The 18,311-nt window shown below is 33.1% G+C and overlaps 1 protein-coding gene across 2 annotated transcripts in view; it reads left to right on the top strand.

Moving 5' to 3' along the window:
• The window catches only part of LOC106466507 (pancreatic lipase-related protein 2-like), a 21,662-nt gene extending 3,738 nt beyond the window's left edge, over window positions 1-17,924 (top strand). For both annotated transcript variants that reach the window (XM_022394531.1, XM_013926798.2), the window contains exons 2-10: window positions 1,843-2,129; window positions 6,566-6,712; window positions 9,148-9,256; window positions 9,431-9,547; window positions 9,877-9,993; window positions 12,436-12,693; window positions 13,059-13,179; window positions 15,390-15,587; window positions 17,708-17,924. In XM_022394531.1, the coding sequence (XP_022250239.1) occupies window positions 1,843-2,129; window positions 6,566-6,712; window positions 9,148-9,256; window positions 9,431-9,547; window positions 9,877-9,993; window positions 12,436-12,693; window positions 13,059-13,179; window positions 15,390-15,587; window positions 17,708-17,804 (1,451 nt within the window). In that variant the 3' untranslated portion in view covers window positions 17,805-17,924. The remainder of the gene's footprint in view (window positions 1-1,842; window positions 2,130-6,565; window positions 6,713-9,147; window positions 9,257-9,430; window positions 9,548-9,876; window positions 9,994-12,435; window positions 12,694-13,058; window positions 13,180-15,389; window positions 15,588-17,707) is intronic.
• Window positions 17,925-18,311: the final 387 nt, after the last annotated feature.

Genomic DNA, 18,311 nt, shown 5'->3' with positions numbered 1-18,311 from the left:
TATGCAAGAGTCTATCGGCTATTGTTTGTATGTTTGCATATCTGTGACTATCAATTTTAATGCTGTGCTACGAAGAACTTTAAACAAAAAATTACGAACAACTTACGATGTTAATTTCCAGTGTTCGTGTCTCCTCGGAGGACGGCCCCACTGACGTAAGCTTGTGATCAAGAGTTATATCACCTCTGAATGGTTTGTAATTCTAACTGGTCATATAACTAGTACAGAGACGAAAGAATATCGTTGTACAGCGAGATAAACGTTGAAAAAAACTGCAATCTATTCGACATATATACCTCCTCTTTCCTCAGCATTTCGTCTGGACGTGGCCTAGTAATTAACCTGCCAGAACTCTGAATCCGAGGATTTATGGTTCGTGATCTGTTGCCTCACAAAACGCGCTCAGCACTTTTGGATCATGGTTAAGAGTTACCGTCAAATCCCACAATTCGGTCTGATAAGAGAATTCCAAGAGTTGGCGATGGGTGCTGTTGACTAGCTTCCTTCCCTGAAATGTAACAGTTCAAAATTATGAACGTCTATGTGTAAATAGCCTTTGTGTACTCTTAAGTGATATTCTGACATAAACAAGCAAACTCAATGTTTAAGAACGATCTGTTTTATCTCCATGAGTTAGTTTTACAAAATCTACGTTTATTTCTAAAAACTAAGACGTCTTTTGCGTTTCAGTACGTTAACTACAATTCCAAGGTTCGAGCCGCGATATGATACTGAATACGTTCTGCACTTTTAACTGTGAGGACGTTATAAAATTAACAGTCAGTCCTGCTATTTCGTAGAATTTTGGACAATATACAATACTCTGTAGTTTCATAAACATTTAATTATTTATTTCTGTTTAGAACTTGAGTGATGTCCATATAGTGGACTTTAAAGAGTTTGGTATTTTTTATATGAAACGTGAATTGCCAATTTCATCTGAAATCCAATCGGATGTTTGTTTGTTGTTGAGCACAGAGTTACACAACGGACTATCTGTGCTCTGCCTACTGCGGGTACTAAAACCTGATTTTTAGTGTTATAAACCCTCAGAGGTCGCAGTCTAATGTGGCAAACAGAACCTAAACAACCCAAGGAGATCCAGTCTGGTATGGACTAGTGTGTTATATATATCGTTCAAAACGAATGTAACAAACATACAACAAAACCTAAACACATAAAAAGAAACAGATGTTAACTGATGCAATATACACAAATAATTACTGTATTCATAAATATGCTTTACATATTACTACTGCATTTGCCCTGGATGGGGGAAAAGAAACTGAATACCCCCCTCGGTAGTTCAGCGGGTTACGGATTTACAATGCTAAAATTGGGGATTAGATACCCCGCGGTAGACAATGCCCATATATCCCATTGTGCTAAAGAAAATAAGGGAACTGTATTAAACATTCTGAGTTATATTAGATAAAGGAAAAAAATATTTCACGGTCATTGATTCAAAACTTTTTGTAACGGTTTAATATTCATAAGAACACAAAAGTCTTACTTCTACGTACTTAATAATCACTGTGTTTATATCATTTGTATGAGAGCAATAAAAAATATATATATTTGAATACATACATATATACACACACACACATATATGTATAGACACACGCCTTATTTAAAACATATTAATAGTGACCTCTAGCGAAACCTGTACACTTAGTTATTACCTACAAAATCTGAAAAAAAAAGGGGGCCAATCATTAAAGTATTTTTGAAATGTTCCCTTTTAGAACAGCAACACAGATTTAACCATTTTTGTTCGCTATTGTTGACACGTATGATTTTTTATACATGATGTATTATTAAAATAAAATAAACCTTCAGGTTTCGCTGCAAAAGGAAGTGGGAAATGCTTAGGTGAGTTAGGTTGTTTTGAGACTGGAGGTGACTTCTTTCACCCCATCTTCCGGCCACTCAACGTACTACCAGACGATCGTGAAGTTATTAATGTTAGATTTTATCTGTACACTCGGAAGTCTCCGAAGGACTACGAAGAACTGTCGAATTCTGATGAAAGTAAAGTAAGAAAATCAAATTTTGATCCAACCCATAAGACAAAGTTCATCGTCCACGGATGGATAGACAATCAACTTTTTGGATACTGGATGAGGGTAAGACGCAACAAAAACAAACCTTTTAATTTCACCTATGAATACGATCAAGTTATGTTATAATTAATTAAACTTTATAATACAGTGGTAAAATAAAACTGAAATATTTTAGTTAATTATGTATTCTACTCAAAGTATATATCAATCTTATCCCATTGAACTATGATTACTTTATTATTTAAAGTACAGAGGTCTCTTAAATTAAATTTCATATTGATATAATAATATTATCAAGTTTTGACCTAATCACTTAGCTTATTGTTTAAACCAGATGGGTTCCGGTTCTAAATATTAATATCATCAAGTTTTGACCTAATCACTTGGCTTATTGTTTAAACCAGATGGGGATCCAGTTCTAAATATTAATATCATCAAATTTTGTCCTAATTACTTGACTTATTGCTTAGACCTGATGGGGCTCTAGTTCTAAATATTAATATCATCATGTTTTGTCCTAATCACTTGACTTATTGTTTAGACCAGATGGGGCTCCGGTTCTAAATATTGATAACATGAAACATTGCCCTAATGAACTATATATTATTTTAAGAAGGTGGGACTTTTTCCTGGAATTTTTTATTTTACTAGAGTTTTGTTTCTAAGTAGAAAAAACAAAATATGTTCTCTCAAAAGGGATACTGAAAAAAATGGAAAAAATCTGTTATGCGAAGACCTTTAAATTAAGAATTATTTCATGAAAGATTCTGGTAATATTCTGTAAAAGGGTCAAATACCCAAAGCCAACATAACCTATTCACTTGCCTAATCACTTTGTTGCTTTGGTTAAGTTGTTTTTGAAAGGTAAAAAAAGTCATCATTGTCAAACAAGACAGTTTATTGAGTTCGTTTCTTTTAGTTTTAGTTTCAAAATGGAAACTTGTCTCTAGCGCCATCTTTTAGAAAAGCGTTCAGCTAATATGTAATAGCATCGTTATCTACATCTAAAACAAAGAATCTGTTATTCACGTAAAGCTAGATGTCTCTCAGTTTCTGATAAAGTAGAAGGGAAGACAACTAGTCACTCACCACCAACTCTTGTGCTACTCTTACCAGATTGAATAGTTAGATTGGCCTGTCACTCTTTTAACACACCCATGGTCCTAAAATGCACATGAACCACATAACTCGGATCCACAGTCTGGCATGCTAATCATTGAGCCAAGTTCGGCCCAAATTAACAATTAATTGCAAATGCAGGATTTGTAAATCAAGCTTTTGCTACAGCTTTACAATTTTTGTTTCATAGATTTATGTCTGTTTATAAGATAAACTTTAACCATCTTATAAGAATGATGACAATTTAACTTTCCTTATAGCATAACATTAAAGGACAAGAAGGGACCTTTTGGTTCATCTAGGCATCCTATCCACTAAATTAAACTAAACAGTATTAAAAAAATAAAAATAAACTCAAAGCCAGCCCTTATCATCCAAATATTTATCAAACTTAACCTCAAACTCATTTAAATGCATTCACCACATCTGAAGGCAAACTGTTCCAAAGACCAACCACCCTGTTAGAAAAATAAAGATGACTCCTACTCTCCAAAAATTTATATTTGTATCCTCTTTGTCTTATCATTCTCACTATTAAATACAAAAAAAAAAAGTTAATGCATCAACACTTACAATTCCCTTTACAATCTTGAACACCTCAATCAGATCCCCTCTAACTCTTCTTTTTTCAAGAAAAAACAAGTTCAGATATTCTAATTTATCCTTGTCTGGCAACCTTTCCATCTCAGGTATCATCCTAGATTCTCTCTTCTGAGCCTTTTCCAAGAATTCAATATCCTTTCTAAGGTAAGGAGCCCAAGAACGAACACAGTATGCCAAATGTTGTCTAACCAATGACCTATACAATGATATTATAACATCTTTAGACTTGTATTTAGTATTTCTGTAGATAAAACCTAAAATCCTATTTGCTCTGCCACTAGCAACAGCACATTACTTGGATTGCTTAAGAGCCTGATCAATCAGAACACCGAGATCTTTCTCTTCCATAACATTGTTAAGGTTATTCCAATCACAATTATAGTCATAATTCAAATTGTGATATTCCACATGCATTACCTTGCATTTAATATAATTAAAACCCATCTGCCATTTATTTGCCTAACTCACCAAATAATCCAAATCATTTTGCAAATCAGTAGCATCTTCCTCACAACAAGCAACACCCAAAATTTGAATGTCATCAGCAAGTTTAAATGATCTATTGACCATTCCTTCATCTATGTCATTGATGTAAATCAAAATGATCAAAGGTCCTAACACTGAGCCATGAGATACTCCACTTGTCACATAAACCCAGTTTGATAGAACCCCATTTATAACAACCCTCTGCTTTCTTCTATCTAGCCAGTTCTCTATCCACTGGGCCAACCTATCCTCTACACCTATAGATATAATGTTTTAATAAGTCTTTTATGTGGCACCTTGTCAAATGCTTTCTAAAAATCCAGATATATCAAATCCACACCCTCATCTACCCAAGCATTAACTTGTTCAAAAAATGTAAAAAGATTAGTAAGGCAAGATTTCCCACTAATAAAGCCATGCTGACTATCAAACAAAATTTTAAACTTTGTTAAATGACTTTGCAAAGCACCTTTTATCAAACTTCCCCAAACTTTTCCCACAACTGATGTAAGACTAATATGCCTATAATTATTGGAACTTTAGCCAACTTCCAATCATCTGGCACTTGGCCATTATTCAAGGACTTACAAAAACTAATAGCAAGTAGTTCACATATCCAGTCCTTAACAGATATTAGTCTTCCTGTATCATCCCTTAAAGGCTCTACTCCCATCCTAACATGTTGTTTACCCTAATATATTTGAATAAATCATTACTATCAATTTTTACATTATCAGACAACCTTTTTTCATACACTTTTTGGATTTCTTAATTTCCTATTTGACCAACTCTCTTGGTTTTCTATACACCTCCAAATCTCCCATCGATTTAAACTTCGTATAATTATAATGCTTTTCATTAATTTTATCACTTATAACCTTTATACCAACTTGGTTTTGTACTTGAAGTACCCTTTTTTGTCTATAAAGGACATGGCTATCTTGAACATTTAAAAATTTATTTCTAAAATCTTTCCACATTTGATAAATATCTCCAACTAATTCAGTTGCACGATTCACAGCAGACAATTCTTGTCTCATCTCTTCAAAATTTGCTTTTTTGAAACTTGGAACCTTGTATTTTAAAGAAATTCCTGTCAACCAAATTGTCTACATTTAGCCAGGTTTCAGTTATTTCAATTATATCAAATGTTCCAATCAGTGCTCTAAGGTCGTCCATTTTGTTTCTTATACTTCTAGTATTACAATAATCAGAGTTTAGTTTACCATTAAAATTACTTGTATACATTGTTCCCACACTATACCCATCTCTACATCGTATTTTTCCTTCATTATTATTCTGGCCCTCTCTACTGTTTAGTTTTAGTTTAAAACTTCCCTTATAGCTGAGTTAATAACCTTTGCAAACAAGCCAGCCCCTTCTCTATTTAAATGTAAATCGCCCATTCCAAAAAGTTCTCTTTTCCAACAGAACTGGTCCACAAATCCAATTAGCCAGCCTGCTCTTCCTTACATATTAACCTAAGCCTAGCATTAAGTCCCAATGACATACTTATAACTTAATATTAACAGTTCAGTCTTGACAGTAACCCTGACTGAATTATACTATTATGGCCCTTTTCTTAAAATGTCTTTTACTTAATAATAAGCTCCTCTGACCTACCCTTCCCTACAACATTAGCCCTATGTGCACTACAAAGATTATATCACTACTAGCACCCTTGTGCTTATTATTTGCATAGCAATAATGCTTCAAGTTACCCCACCTTGTTTTCACTGCATATAACCTTATCTGACAACTTAAGACAACTTGTACTTCAGTAGATTTCACTTTATCTTTTCTCACAAATCTCGCCATAATTTATGAACAATTTTAAGATTTTAAATATTTCATAAATGTGCTATAAAATGTGTCTGATAACATTAAGAAGCATCAACGTCTCTCACCCCACCCTAAGCTTATAAAATAAAAAGGGAATTCACTATAAACTGTAAACTATTGCAATAAGGATCTTCGGAATAAAATTATTTGCAAAGGTGTAATTGTTTTTGTTTTTCTTATATAATAGAGTAGATAACTAAAGATTATAATAGTTTTCATATTAAGCTAATTACTAAACACAAAATATCTTCTGTGTAGATCTATCAAAGTTTCAAAGGATTACAGCAAGATATTAGTGAATCCAGATTAGGCCTAACGTGGGCTAGGCTTACTTTGTGATCATTTCCTGTGATATACTTATTCGGAAACCTACTTTAACATTCTAGTCAACATATGACGTAGTGGATAAACCATTCTAATTTCTAAGGGTTGTTTTTTGTTATTTGTAGGATATGAAGGATGAGTTTCTACTCCATGACGATTATAATGTGATTATTGTGGACTGGAGTGGCGGGAACGGGTTACCATATACACAAGCTACTTCTAACACCCGAGTTGTGGGGGCAGAAATAGCACTACTCATCAGCAGACTTCAGGTAAAACTAAAACAAATCATTTACTTGTTAGTCACCTATTCGCCTACACTTCTATAAATTCCGAAACAACAACTCATTTTCAGACTTAAGATTATATATATGTTATGGCTTAACGGCATACATTTTTCTAGATAAGGCTTCCTTTGGACAAGAACAAAGGAAAAACAAACAATATATTAAGCCTATAGTAGAGGATGGTACTATGTCTCTACCGCCCCCTTAGTTAAGATTTTTTTTTTCAATCTTACTGTGCTTTTCAGAGTTTCCAGTTTGGATACTTAAGTAACACTTTAACTTTCTTTGTTTTGAGAGCATGCAAGATGTTTTGTCGCTAATTGGCAATTATTCGACTTGCTTGCAAGGAAGATAACCAGTGACGTCCAGAAATATACAGATATATTTCCTGTTGGTGAATTAGATATGGGTCAGGAGCTGTCACGCCCAAGAGCTTGACTCTTGGTAAACACAGACTTTCTGTACGAAGTGTGTCTGTGAGAAAACTTGTCTTTGTTATTGTTTTTGTATATAAAACCAGTTTTGCCCTATAAGAAGACGGAATCAGTGAGGATCTTTTCATAATCTTTGAGTTTCCGTAAACTTGTATGTTAACTTAAACTTTTTTCCAACTGTAGTAGCTTTTAACTTAAATGTGGATTTAACTTAACTCTTGGTGAACTGTTACCATTTTCTAGTGAGTCAAACATTAGTTGGCACTTTATTTTAACTTTCTTTAGTCTTTGTTAGGCTTTAGTATACTTCTGCTTTACGTAAAATTTGTTTTACTTCACTTTGTTGAAGCTTGATTTGATTTGAATTCACATAAAGTTATTCGAGGGTTACCAGTGTTAACTATCCCTAACTTAGTAGTGACAGACTAGACAAAACCACCCATTATCAACTCTATTTTTTTACTAACGAATAGTGGGATTGACCATCGCATTATAACGCCCCCGTGACTAAAAGGGCGAGCAGGTTCGGTGACGAGAATTCGAACCCGCGATCTGCTGATTGTGAATCGAATACACTAACCACAAGCCATGCTATGTCGAGGTTGAAGTTAATAGTGGTACAGTTGTAAGTTGACTTTGTGTAATAATAACTTTTAAACTGTATCTTTGGTTCTGATTAACTGTCTTACGTGTTTCATTTATATTTTAAACTTGGAGGTTTAGGAAGGGGGAGACACACAAGGTGATAAATGCTTTACAATAAAGTTTTCCATTACTGTTATCACTTCAACACGTGCCACTAGACACTTGACCTTGATTGTTTTTATATTCTTATTATTTGAGTAGATAAACATCGGTGCCTCGTGCATCTGTCGTTTTTGAGCCTTTCTTATAGACGATCCCGGTTGTAGATGGGGAAGTGGGGATTAGTGGACTCCATAGTCCGATATTTTTTGGGCTTAACTGACTGCTCTGCAGGAAAACCATTGTATAGAAGGGGTTAAATTGGGATGTAACAGTCCAGAATGGAGTTCCGGCTCTTGAGGATTGAAGCCATTAGTGTATCTGGTTTTCTGAATGGAATGTCAAAGTGGATTACAAAAGGGAATTCCACCTCTTTCAAAAGTCCACTTTAACCACTGTAAAGCAAGATTAATATGACATCTACAACTATCTTTCTTCTGTTTTTTCCTACCAAAAACTGGTAATACTGATTCCTATAAAATAAAATCTCCATAATTCCAGTAAGAAAACACACTCAATGATTTATTCCACTTTCGGGATGTTTGCTTGGAAGAACAATAATCTCTAACAGTCTATATTAACTAGTGTATAACTTTTATCAAAAATGTGACATATCTGAACTAATCCACTTCAAATCTGAAAGTGTATGAAAATCTAATACTCTAAGTAAGTGTTATAAAATGGAAAGAAAAATTATCAAAGTGTTTTTTTCAGTCATGGTGAAAGTAGTACAGAAACATTTCTTTAACCTCGTTATCTATTTCACGAATACATTTTTTTTGTCATAGCTTTGATTTCTTTATTTGTGTTTTTTCGATAATTTTAAGAAAATAAGCTCAGAAAAAGAAGAGCGACATCTGTAGCTTTCCACTTGAACTGCACTGAGGTTTTCAAACGCCTCTTCTGTGCACAGGAAGAGCATTTTCCAAAACCTGTTGCAATAAACAAAATAGAAATAAATTCACTGAACTGTTTCTGGGGAGAGTCGAAAGACATATTGGTTATTATATGGCCTTAATTCGTGAACTGTTTTTTCATCTGCAATTTTCAAAAGGACACCCAAAAAGGAAAAGCTTAATTGGATTATCACCACCCTACTTTTGCCTTCTTTAAACGCTAGTTAAAAAATAAAACTATGGGCTATCTTACCTGGTAAAAAAAAAAATCGAAGTAAGAAACTAAGATCATTAAGGTCGACATACTCTGTCCTGTACTTGTAACTACTGGTTGTTTAACTTACAGGAATGGCTTGGTGTTCGTCAAGAAGATTGTCATATCTTAGGTCACAGTCTAGGGTCTCATGTAGCCGGTTATGCAGGAGAAAGACTTGAAAAGTTGGGTAGGATAACCGGTAGGTTAACACCATCGTACTATTTAAATAAAATTATAAATACAACTTTTTAAATCTATTTCAGCTATTTACTTTAGGTTATTTTACGAAGTTTTATTTGTTTAATTTAGTTTAAAAAGTATTCAAAATTAATAAACCGACAAAAAGTAAGTTGTTTTTTTTATCACATTTTAGGCCTGGATCCCGCGGAACCATATTTCCAACACATGCCACCAGCGGTTAGGCTTGACCCAAGCGACGCTACATTCGTTGATGCCATTCACACAGACTCTACAACCATCTTATTGTTAGGTGTGTTACAAACTAATATTACTGGTAATAATAAGTAATCCATTCTTAATAATAAGAATAAACATCTTTTTTTATTATTTTGGGTTTATTTGGAGATGAAACTTGTTAATTTCAAAAAACATAAGCAATCCTTTAAAAGTTAAAGCCAAACAAAAGTTAAAGAATAAATTATTTTAACGGGTAACATTATATATAGTTGTAATGATATTTTATCCAGCCTAGGACGATACCTGTTTATATGACAGGAACATAATTATCTTCTCTCTCTCTATTAAGTATGGAAATTAAAATATTTTAATCGATTGTTAACTTTTGATGTTTTGTGTTAGGCCTTGGAATGAGCCAAGAAGTAGGTCACGTGGACTTTTTCCCCAATAATGGCAAAAACCAGCCTGGGTGCAAGACAAGCAAGCTTATAAGCTTTATAACAGATGGACTTATAGAAGGTGAAAGTTTTGGAGATAATTCTGTTTCCATTTTAGAAGTAATCTGATATTTTTATTAAGTATATTTATCATATAACATTAGTGTTAGGCCTCTTATATTTATAACAACACATTATTTACCTAGTCCCTTAGGGATTTTCAGGATTTAGAAGAGTGTATAATAATAGCATTTCAAACATACTATATTCGTTATATCCTGTGCTGATCTTCAAATTCTCGAAAAACCCTGAGGGCTTAGATAAAGAATTTAGTGTTAAAAATATATTAGACATAACCCTAATGTCTTATGACAAGTATAATTAATTATCATCCTGCTTCGCCAGCTTGTAAAAGATGCATACACCATAACTATTGATTTTATTTTTCTTGTGTAGGTAATCATTGCCAAAATATGTTACTTGGTTTGGTTAAAAATGCACCAGATGTCGCAACAATCGCAATAATGTACAGCAGAAAACAAACAAAAGAGGCCTGTAAACATATTTCATCAATTCAAAACTGAAAATGAATTAGCTGCGTTCGTTTTAAATAAGTCGTATAGTTCGAATATACCAAGAAATCTCTGTTACGTCTCCGTTTGTTAATTGATTTTCCGTAACTTCGTTCCGACGAAACTTTAGCGACACAAGTCCTGACTTAATAAAACTGGTTTATTCTTTCCGAATACAACTTTACGATACACTTAATTTCAACAATCGCGCTAAAACAAACGCTATAACAACGAACGTGCTGAACTTCAATAATACTCAATTACTCACTGTCTACACACATTGTTCCGTCACGTTGTCACCCTCTTATATATATACCAGACTACCCGAAATCTAATAATCTCCCGACTATTCCCGAAGGTTCGAGAGGTGGCGTGACACTAGTCACGTGACCTCGCTGACGCAACATCTCTTTCGCGAAATACCAGTAACCCTTGTTACGTCACAACGCTTCAGCAAATAGCAGCTGTTTATCACTGAGGTATTCACGCTACAGTACGGGAAGACGACATTGTGTTGCTCATTGACAAACATATTGTATTAAAAAATCATTTCTTTGCGCTCCTCTAACGAATCTATCTTCATTTGAAATGAGTTGACAAGGAGTTTGTAATCGCACGCGGGCGAATATGTTTTACAACACAACTTACACCACTGCAAGGTGACGGAAAATCCGAATGGTCAATCCATTTGAAAATCTAGATACCTTAAAACAGTACTATAATCATGAATGAACAAAAAGGTGTAAATACTAGATGCACTTTCATACAGCGGTGCAAATGGTTAAAACACGTGACCCCCTCCAGGTGGCCTTCGGGATCATTTCGCGGAAATATATATATAAATGAACACCAGGGAATTACGATAATATCTACGTATGCCACTTTTAGTCCTAGTGTTATTAAAACATCCTACCCTACCTATTCGTTGATTTGTATTTTTTTAACTCAAAGATGCACAATAAGCTACCTACACCACCATGTTCACCGCGGGAAACGAACTCAGAGCTTTAGAATTATAACCTCTGACCACTGAAACTTATCTCTGGGCCACCGATGAAGATGTATTACTCTATTTTCCCAGTTAATGGTGGGGGGGGGGTGATCAGAGAAAGAACCGCAAAACCTTTTGAATTAGATTTAATTTTACACTTATGCTGGAAAATTAAAATGTTCCCCAGTGGGTCAGCGGTAAGTTTGCGGACTTTCAACGCTAAAATTCGGGGTTCGATTCCCCGCAGTGAACAGAGTGCAGATAGCCTATTGTGTAGCTTTGCACTAAGACAACACTAGACCGGAAGAATCAATATTTTGACAGAAAAACAAAATGTTTGTTTGTTTAGTTTGTTTTTAGCAAAGCCACATTGAGCTGTTCACTGCAGACTTACTGTTGACGCACTTTCTGTGTAATTACATTTTGTGACACATAAGACATCGATCAGTTCATCGATGGAGATCACGTGATTAATTGACATTTATGACTGCCATAAGCTACTTATATTACTCTGTTCAAATAATAGGAGAATATTATGGCTTCGTATAAAGCGAAGATGCTTTGATATTTTGTAATGGAACTTTGAGGTTAGAGTATTTTTGGAAGCACAAATCCCATATTAGCGAATGCGAAATAGGCCTAAGATTACAGTATTTTTGAATCCACAACCCAACAAGTGCGAAATAACCCTAACGTCAGGGAAACATATCTTTGCTGGCAAATGTGGTGTATAATTTACTTTCTGTTATGTTTATCAGTTTTCTGATTTTGAAGCAAAAAATATATACTAGTAATGATTCTTGACTCTGAAAAATGTAAGAAAAATAAATTTTATTTCGTTAATATAGTTTTTGAGAAAAAAAAATATTCTGAAGTTTTTAATTAAACAATATTAATATCTTTTGTGCCGTATAATCATATCAATAACATTTTTACCTCCGAAAACTTACTTTACTTTTAGGAACTCGTCGATTTATTGCTTGTAACCACCAGAGGGCGGTAGATTTTTTTCATTATTCTATTAACCATAAGTGTGCTCCCGTTGGATACTTGTGCGCTAACTGGGAGATTTTCCTGAAAGGCCAATGTGCTGAATGCGGACCAGATGGTAGTCGTTGTGCGATTTTGGGTATGCGAGCTGATGAATATCGACCATTCAAAAACGACGAAGAACCTCAAAAATTGTACTTAAAGACAAGTGGATCAGCTCCATTTTGTTGTGAGTAATTTATTACCATCGGTTTTGTAAATTTCGTGGGAGATAAGAATATCCAGTTCATTGTTGCAGCTTTGGTGTAATTGTTAAACGACATATAATGATTAATATTGTTTAAAATGTATCACACATTTTGTCTTAAATCAGGAAATGATTTTCTGTCATTATGCTTGTTATTATTTTTTCAGCCTTTTACAAAATACTGTAATTAAACGCAACTGTTAAAGCATTGTTTCACAATTGAAAGTTAAGATCACAGAACAATTCACAGTATTTTAATAAAATATAATGCGCTACTAGCAAACTAAATATTTTAAAATTTTGATTCGTTGTCATCAAATTAATATATTTTTTCTTGTTTCCATTAGTACATTATTATCAAGTTCTTGTTAAGCTATATAAACCAAGTAAAAGCAGAGACGAGCGAGGGAAATTATGGATAGCTCTACAAGGTTCGAAGGGCAGTGTCGACTTGAAGCTGAGTGATGAGTATGTTTGGATTGTACATTATAATTGTATATTCCTCAAACTGACTGTTGAGACTAAAAGGTACAATAATATAAATATGTATTCCTCGGAATTAACACTGAACGTTATCTTCAAATTGACTAGTAAAACAAAACTATACAATTTCGATGACGAGGAACCCACTTTGAGACCAATAATGGCTGGAGACGGCTTGAATGGGTAATGAAGAAAACTTTAATAGAAGTTTAACATAACAGCAAATGTACAAGAGTACCTGATGATGACAAAACCTTGTCGAAACGTTGTACATTTGCTGTTATGTTAAACTTATATTAAAGTTTTTCTTCGTTACCCATTCAAGCCGTCTCCAGCCATGATTAAAACTATACAATAATGTTTTTAGAAGCTATATTTTTAATGTTGTAATTTAGATGTTAGCTAGATGACGCATGACGTTAAGATCACGTTAGCCCTAGAATATTCGGAAATATTAATAAACAAGGAGCTCTACGAATTATCTTGAACAGGGAGTATATTATAAATACGGGTGAAATAGTCAATTAGATCATAGAATTAAGAATTCAGAGAGCATGTTTTATTAATGTTTTTTTTTTCAGTTACTAGATCGATCAGTTGTGAATGTTACAAGTAACTTTATTTTTTACCTTAATCAAAGTATTTCCGTTTGAGCGTCATCTGTAAAGTTACTTAAGCCCATAATTTACTGTCAAAATAATGGGCTTATTCTTCTTAATATTATATATAGTAGTAGTAGTTAGTAAGTAGGTTCAATAATATGGGTGTTGGGCTAAGGATTCTTCTACAATAGGTGTCTGTGACTTGTTGGTGATAAATTCAAAAATAAACGAACAGCACGCACTCCACTTGTTTTCAAAATAATATACATATATATATTCGAACTAGTTAAACGTATGTACAACAAATTCTTTACACTATAGAGATCATAGGCATATCATAAATACTATATATAGTTCTCTTCTTGTTGTCAAAAATCCACTTAGGCTTGTTCAGTTGCTTCAGAATTTCAGTTGGCAAGCTGAAGTACCTTTCTCTATCTCTTTCGCACTAGTATTACGTGTATAATTCACTTACAATTATAGCGTGAGTTACCATAGCCATATACTTCTCTTCCAGTAATCGTCTGGTCCTCGTACTTCAGATATCGTGTGTCCATTTGTCAAAGTCCACTGAGGCTAGTTTTATTACACTAGAGCTCCCTTTGACGAAATAAAATATTCTTCTTATCTCTTTCAACGCCGTTAGTTTCACTCTAATATATCAACCGTTAGGCCTATATATAAACTTTGCGTTTAACTTTTCCTTGATTGAACTCCTTCTCGTAACTTTACTTTTCGTCTGCTATTTCCGCTCGTTTCATACTATTTATATATCTATCACTTAATTGTCTGCTCTCCGTCTAGAAATCTCTGTATCCTCAACATCAATAAATTTCACGCGACGTTCGATAGCCTCAACATCAATGAATTATAAACACAACGTACGATTGTTACCGAGCTACGTAACAAAATTTGTTATAACGTTTACTTTCAAATTATTGCTTTAAATTCTCTTGTTATGAAAAAACTAAACAATCATGAACTATTCACTCACAAAATAAATAAATTAATAATACCTACACTAAACAGTCTTTTATATCATGACACTTACACTTACATGTTACAAAGTGTATAAGCCTATGTGGGAATAAACTAATTTGTTATTGTTACATGGCCTGTGTTTTGATTTATTTACACAACCTAATTTAAAACAACCTGTCAACGGAGGAACAATGTTACAACAATATAGTTAAATATTCCTCAAACTGATTGCTACGAATAAAATGTACAATACTATAGCTATACATATTTATTGAAATTAAGCTAAACACAAACAATCTTCAAAAAGGACTATAGTGAGGCCTAATCTGTATAATAATACGATTTATTTTTCTTTAAATTTGAACTAAGTGATAATTAAACTAAAGCAATTCATGGACAGTTATTTGTATTTATATTTAATGTTTTTTATAACAATAAAAAATTATCGATATTCAGTTCCATAACTAGCTCCGGTTCATACAAGATGACAAGCTTTACTTGCGTGTATTTAAAACGCATTAATTTCTGCCCTACAAGCAAGGGAAGGTAGGGAAAAGTTCTAATTTATATATAATATAACTACTTCAACTAATTAAACATATTTTTGTCTAGCGTGGAAGACTTGTACCATGGAGCCCGATACACTTATCTGGCAACAACAGATAAAGAAATTGGCGAAGTTCAGAAGGTAACATTCTGGTGGGAGTATTCTTCAACTATCTACAACCCCCTCACTTGGATACTGTTCAGGAAACCACACCTTTATATCGAGTATATTAAAGTGACTCCTATGAACGTCATTGACCACAAGTATGTAAATCACAATGTTTGTTATAATTATGCTCAAAAGATGGCGCTACTATATTAAATGTCAAATTCGCAACATGTGTTTATATTCAGTCAGATACTTTTTAAAAGACTAAAGGAATAACTCTCTTCATCATACATAAATGCACTGGGGGCTACGAAATTTTAAATTTAAAAAACACATTTAATGTTTAACACAAGTTCATACTACCAGGTGTGAATTATAAAAAGTTAATGTTACTTATCGTGTTTTTATTGATATATATATATATATATTCTTTAATTGGAATCAGGATTCTTTTCTTTCTTATCTGTCAGAACATTCCCCAAAATAAGGCCCACTGACAGAAATTGATATATATATATATATATTCTCAATTGTCAGAATTTAAAGGCTTTTACTTATATATCTTAATAGTATAAATATGTATATACTATGTTGTTGTTGGACTTAGGATTCTTCTACAGTAGGTGTCAGTGACTTGTTAGCGATAAATTCAACGATAAATAAGCTGCATACACTTTACTTGTTTTCAAAATAATATATATATATTCAGAACAAGTTAACGTATGTACAACAAATTCTTCAACACTATAGATATTATGGACATATCATAAACACTATATATGTATGTAGTTCTCCCCTTCTTATCAAAACTCCACTTAGACCTATTCAATTACTTCAGAATTTCAGTTGACAAGCCAAACTACCTTCTCTATTACTATTGCACTAGTATTCTGTGTGTGATTCACTTACAATTATGGCGCGAGTTACCGTAATCGTTTGGTCTTCTTTCTTCTAAATATCTGTTCCTTTTGTCAAAGTGCACTCAGGCTGATTCTATTACTTTAGAACCATGTTTTGACGGAATAATTGTTGTTTTTTTTATCTTCGTTTCTACTGTTAGTCTTACTCTAACATATTAAACGTTAGACCTATGTTAATCGTTAGGCCTATCACTTCTACGGTAGTTAACTTCACGCCGAAATTTCTATCCTCTTCTGCTATTGTCTTGTCTGCTGTTTCGGCTCGTCTCATACTATTTACATGTCTATCACTTAATCGTCTGCCCGCCTTCTATATTCTCAATATCAATGAATTATTAACAAAACTTTCTACAATCGTCTGCTTTTAACTCTTATTAGAACCAAAACAAAACAATAATAAAATATTCACTCACAAAAATAAATTAATCACTAATATCTAAACTAAACAGTCTTTTATATCATGACACCCATAAATAACAATTAATTTTTAAAAGGTATTGTACTGTAGTTAATTTGTGTATTACTTATTTACATTAGTGCATAATGCTTCCAGATAGCGCTGAAGAATGTTTAACTCAAAACCAGCAAAAGTTTGTTTGTTTTAGAGCAAAGCCGCATTGAACTATCCGCTATGTCCACCGCGGAGAATTGAGCCCCTGGTTTTAGCGTTGTATGTCCGTAAACTTTCAGAAATTAATGAAGTATTTTATCAAATGTTGGCTTTCTTTTAAAAAGGACAGTATAGCCTAAATGATGTTACTAGTTTTCTGTCACAAGGTGTCTGTTTACTATATTGGCACAAGCATTCTAAAAGCTGTGGCAATTTTATTTTATAATATAGATTAACAGTTTTAAATCTTTTTATAGCTAGCAAGGTCAGAATTTTTATAGTGTTTTATCACCCCCAAAACTACATATTTTCACGTTTTTTGTTTACTTGATTTGATTTTAAAATGTTATGTCAAAGAAGATTTACACGTTACTTTTGGATTTATTATGTGGCGGCATCGTTTGACAAAATTTGTAATTATAATAATACGATGACGAAAACCTTTATGTTTTTATATTATGTTGTTTATTCGGTGTTATTGTTTGTGGTTTGAAATTAGAAAAAAAGATGAAATAATACAACAAATGTTTATAGTAACTTCTTTTGTTTTTATTTGTATAATCCTGTTTCTTTTTTTTTCCTCTACAGATAAAGCATGATTAGAATATGTTTTCTCCACTCTGTAATTTTTTTTTTTTTGATGTATCAAACATAATAAAACTATTTTGTTTCACTTGTAATAGATTAATAAAATGATCTACTATTTCAAGAGGGCGCTGGACTAATATTCCGCTTTTTACAATAGGGCACGGCAAGAAATGACAGTGTCAGCATGTGAAGATCCCAACGAAGCGATTTATCCGGACACTAAGATAGCCATGTCATTTGGGGATCATTGTTAGCGGACTTGCATTTTCCGACTTGATTTTTATTAGATTTATGAAAACTTGGAATAATTATTTATAAATTAACCATTTGAATTATGTTCATAAAGTCTGTAAATAAATTCTTTAATTAAAAAACTTAGCAGGAATTAATAAAGATCTTTAAAAAGCAACACCAAGTGACATTTAACCAAACTAAGTTATATATAAAAAGTTCTTTTTTTTTGCTTGCTAACATAATAATGTAATTTAGTATAATTTCTTTAATAAAGCACAAATCGTCTGTTGGATAGAACCATAAATTAAATATACATTGCTAGTGTAGTCCTTTACAGTGACATTCTTGGTATGTGGAAATCTATGTAGATGGTGTGTATTGTTGCGTATCTGCTCGTTTGTTAACTTCCCGTAGAAATTCTTTTCGAGAAACTTCAGGCGATACAAGTCCTTTCTTAATTAAAACTAGTTTATTCTTTCTCGATACAACTTTATAATACACAGAATTTCCACCGTCAATACGTTTGC

The sequence above is a fragment of the Limulus polyphemus genome, unplaced genomic scaffold, assembly GCF_000517525.1.
Source record: "Limulus polyphemus unplaced genomic scaffold, Limulus_polyphemus-2.1.2 Scaffold2281, whole genome shotgun sequence".
Lineage (NCBI taxonomy): Eukaryota > Metazoa > Arthropoda > Merostomata > Xiphosura > Limulidae > Limulus > Limulus polyphemus.
This window is presented reverse-complemented; position numbering and strand designations above follow the sequence as displayed.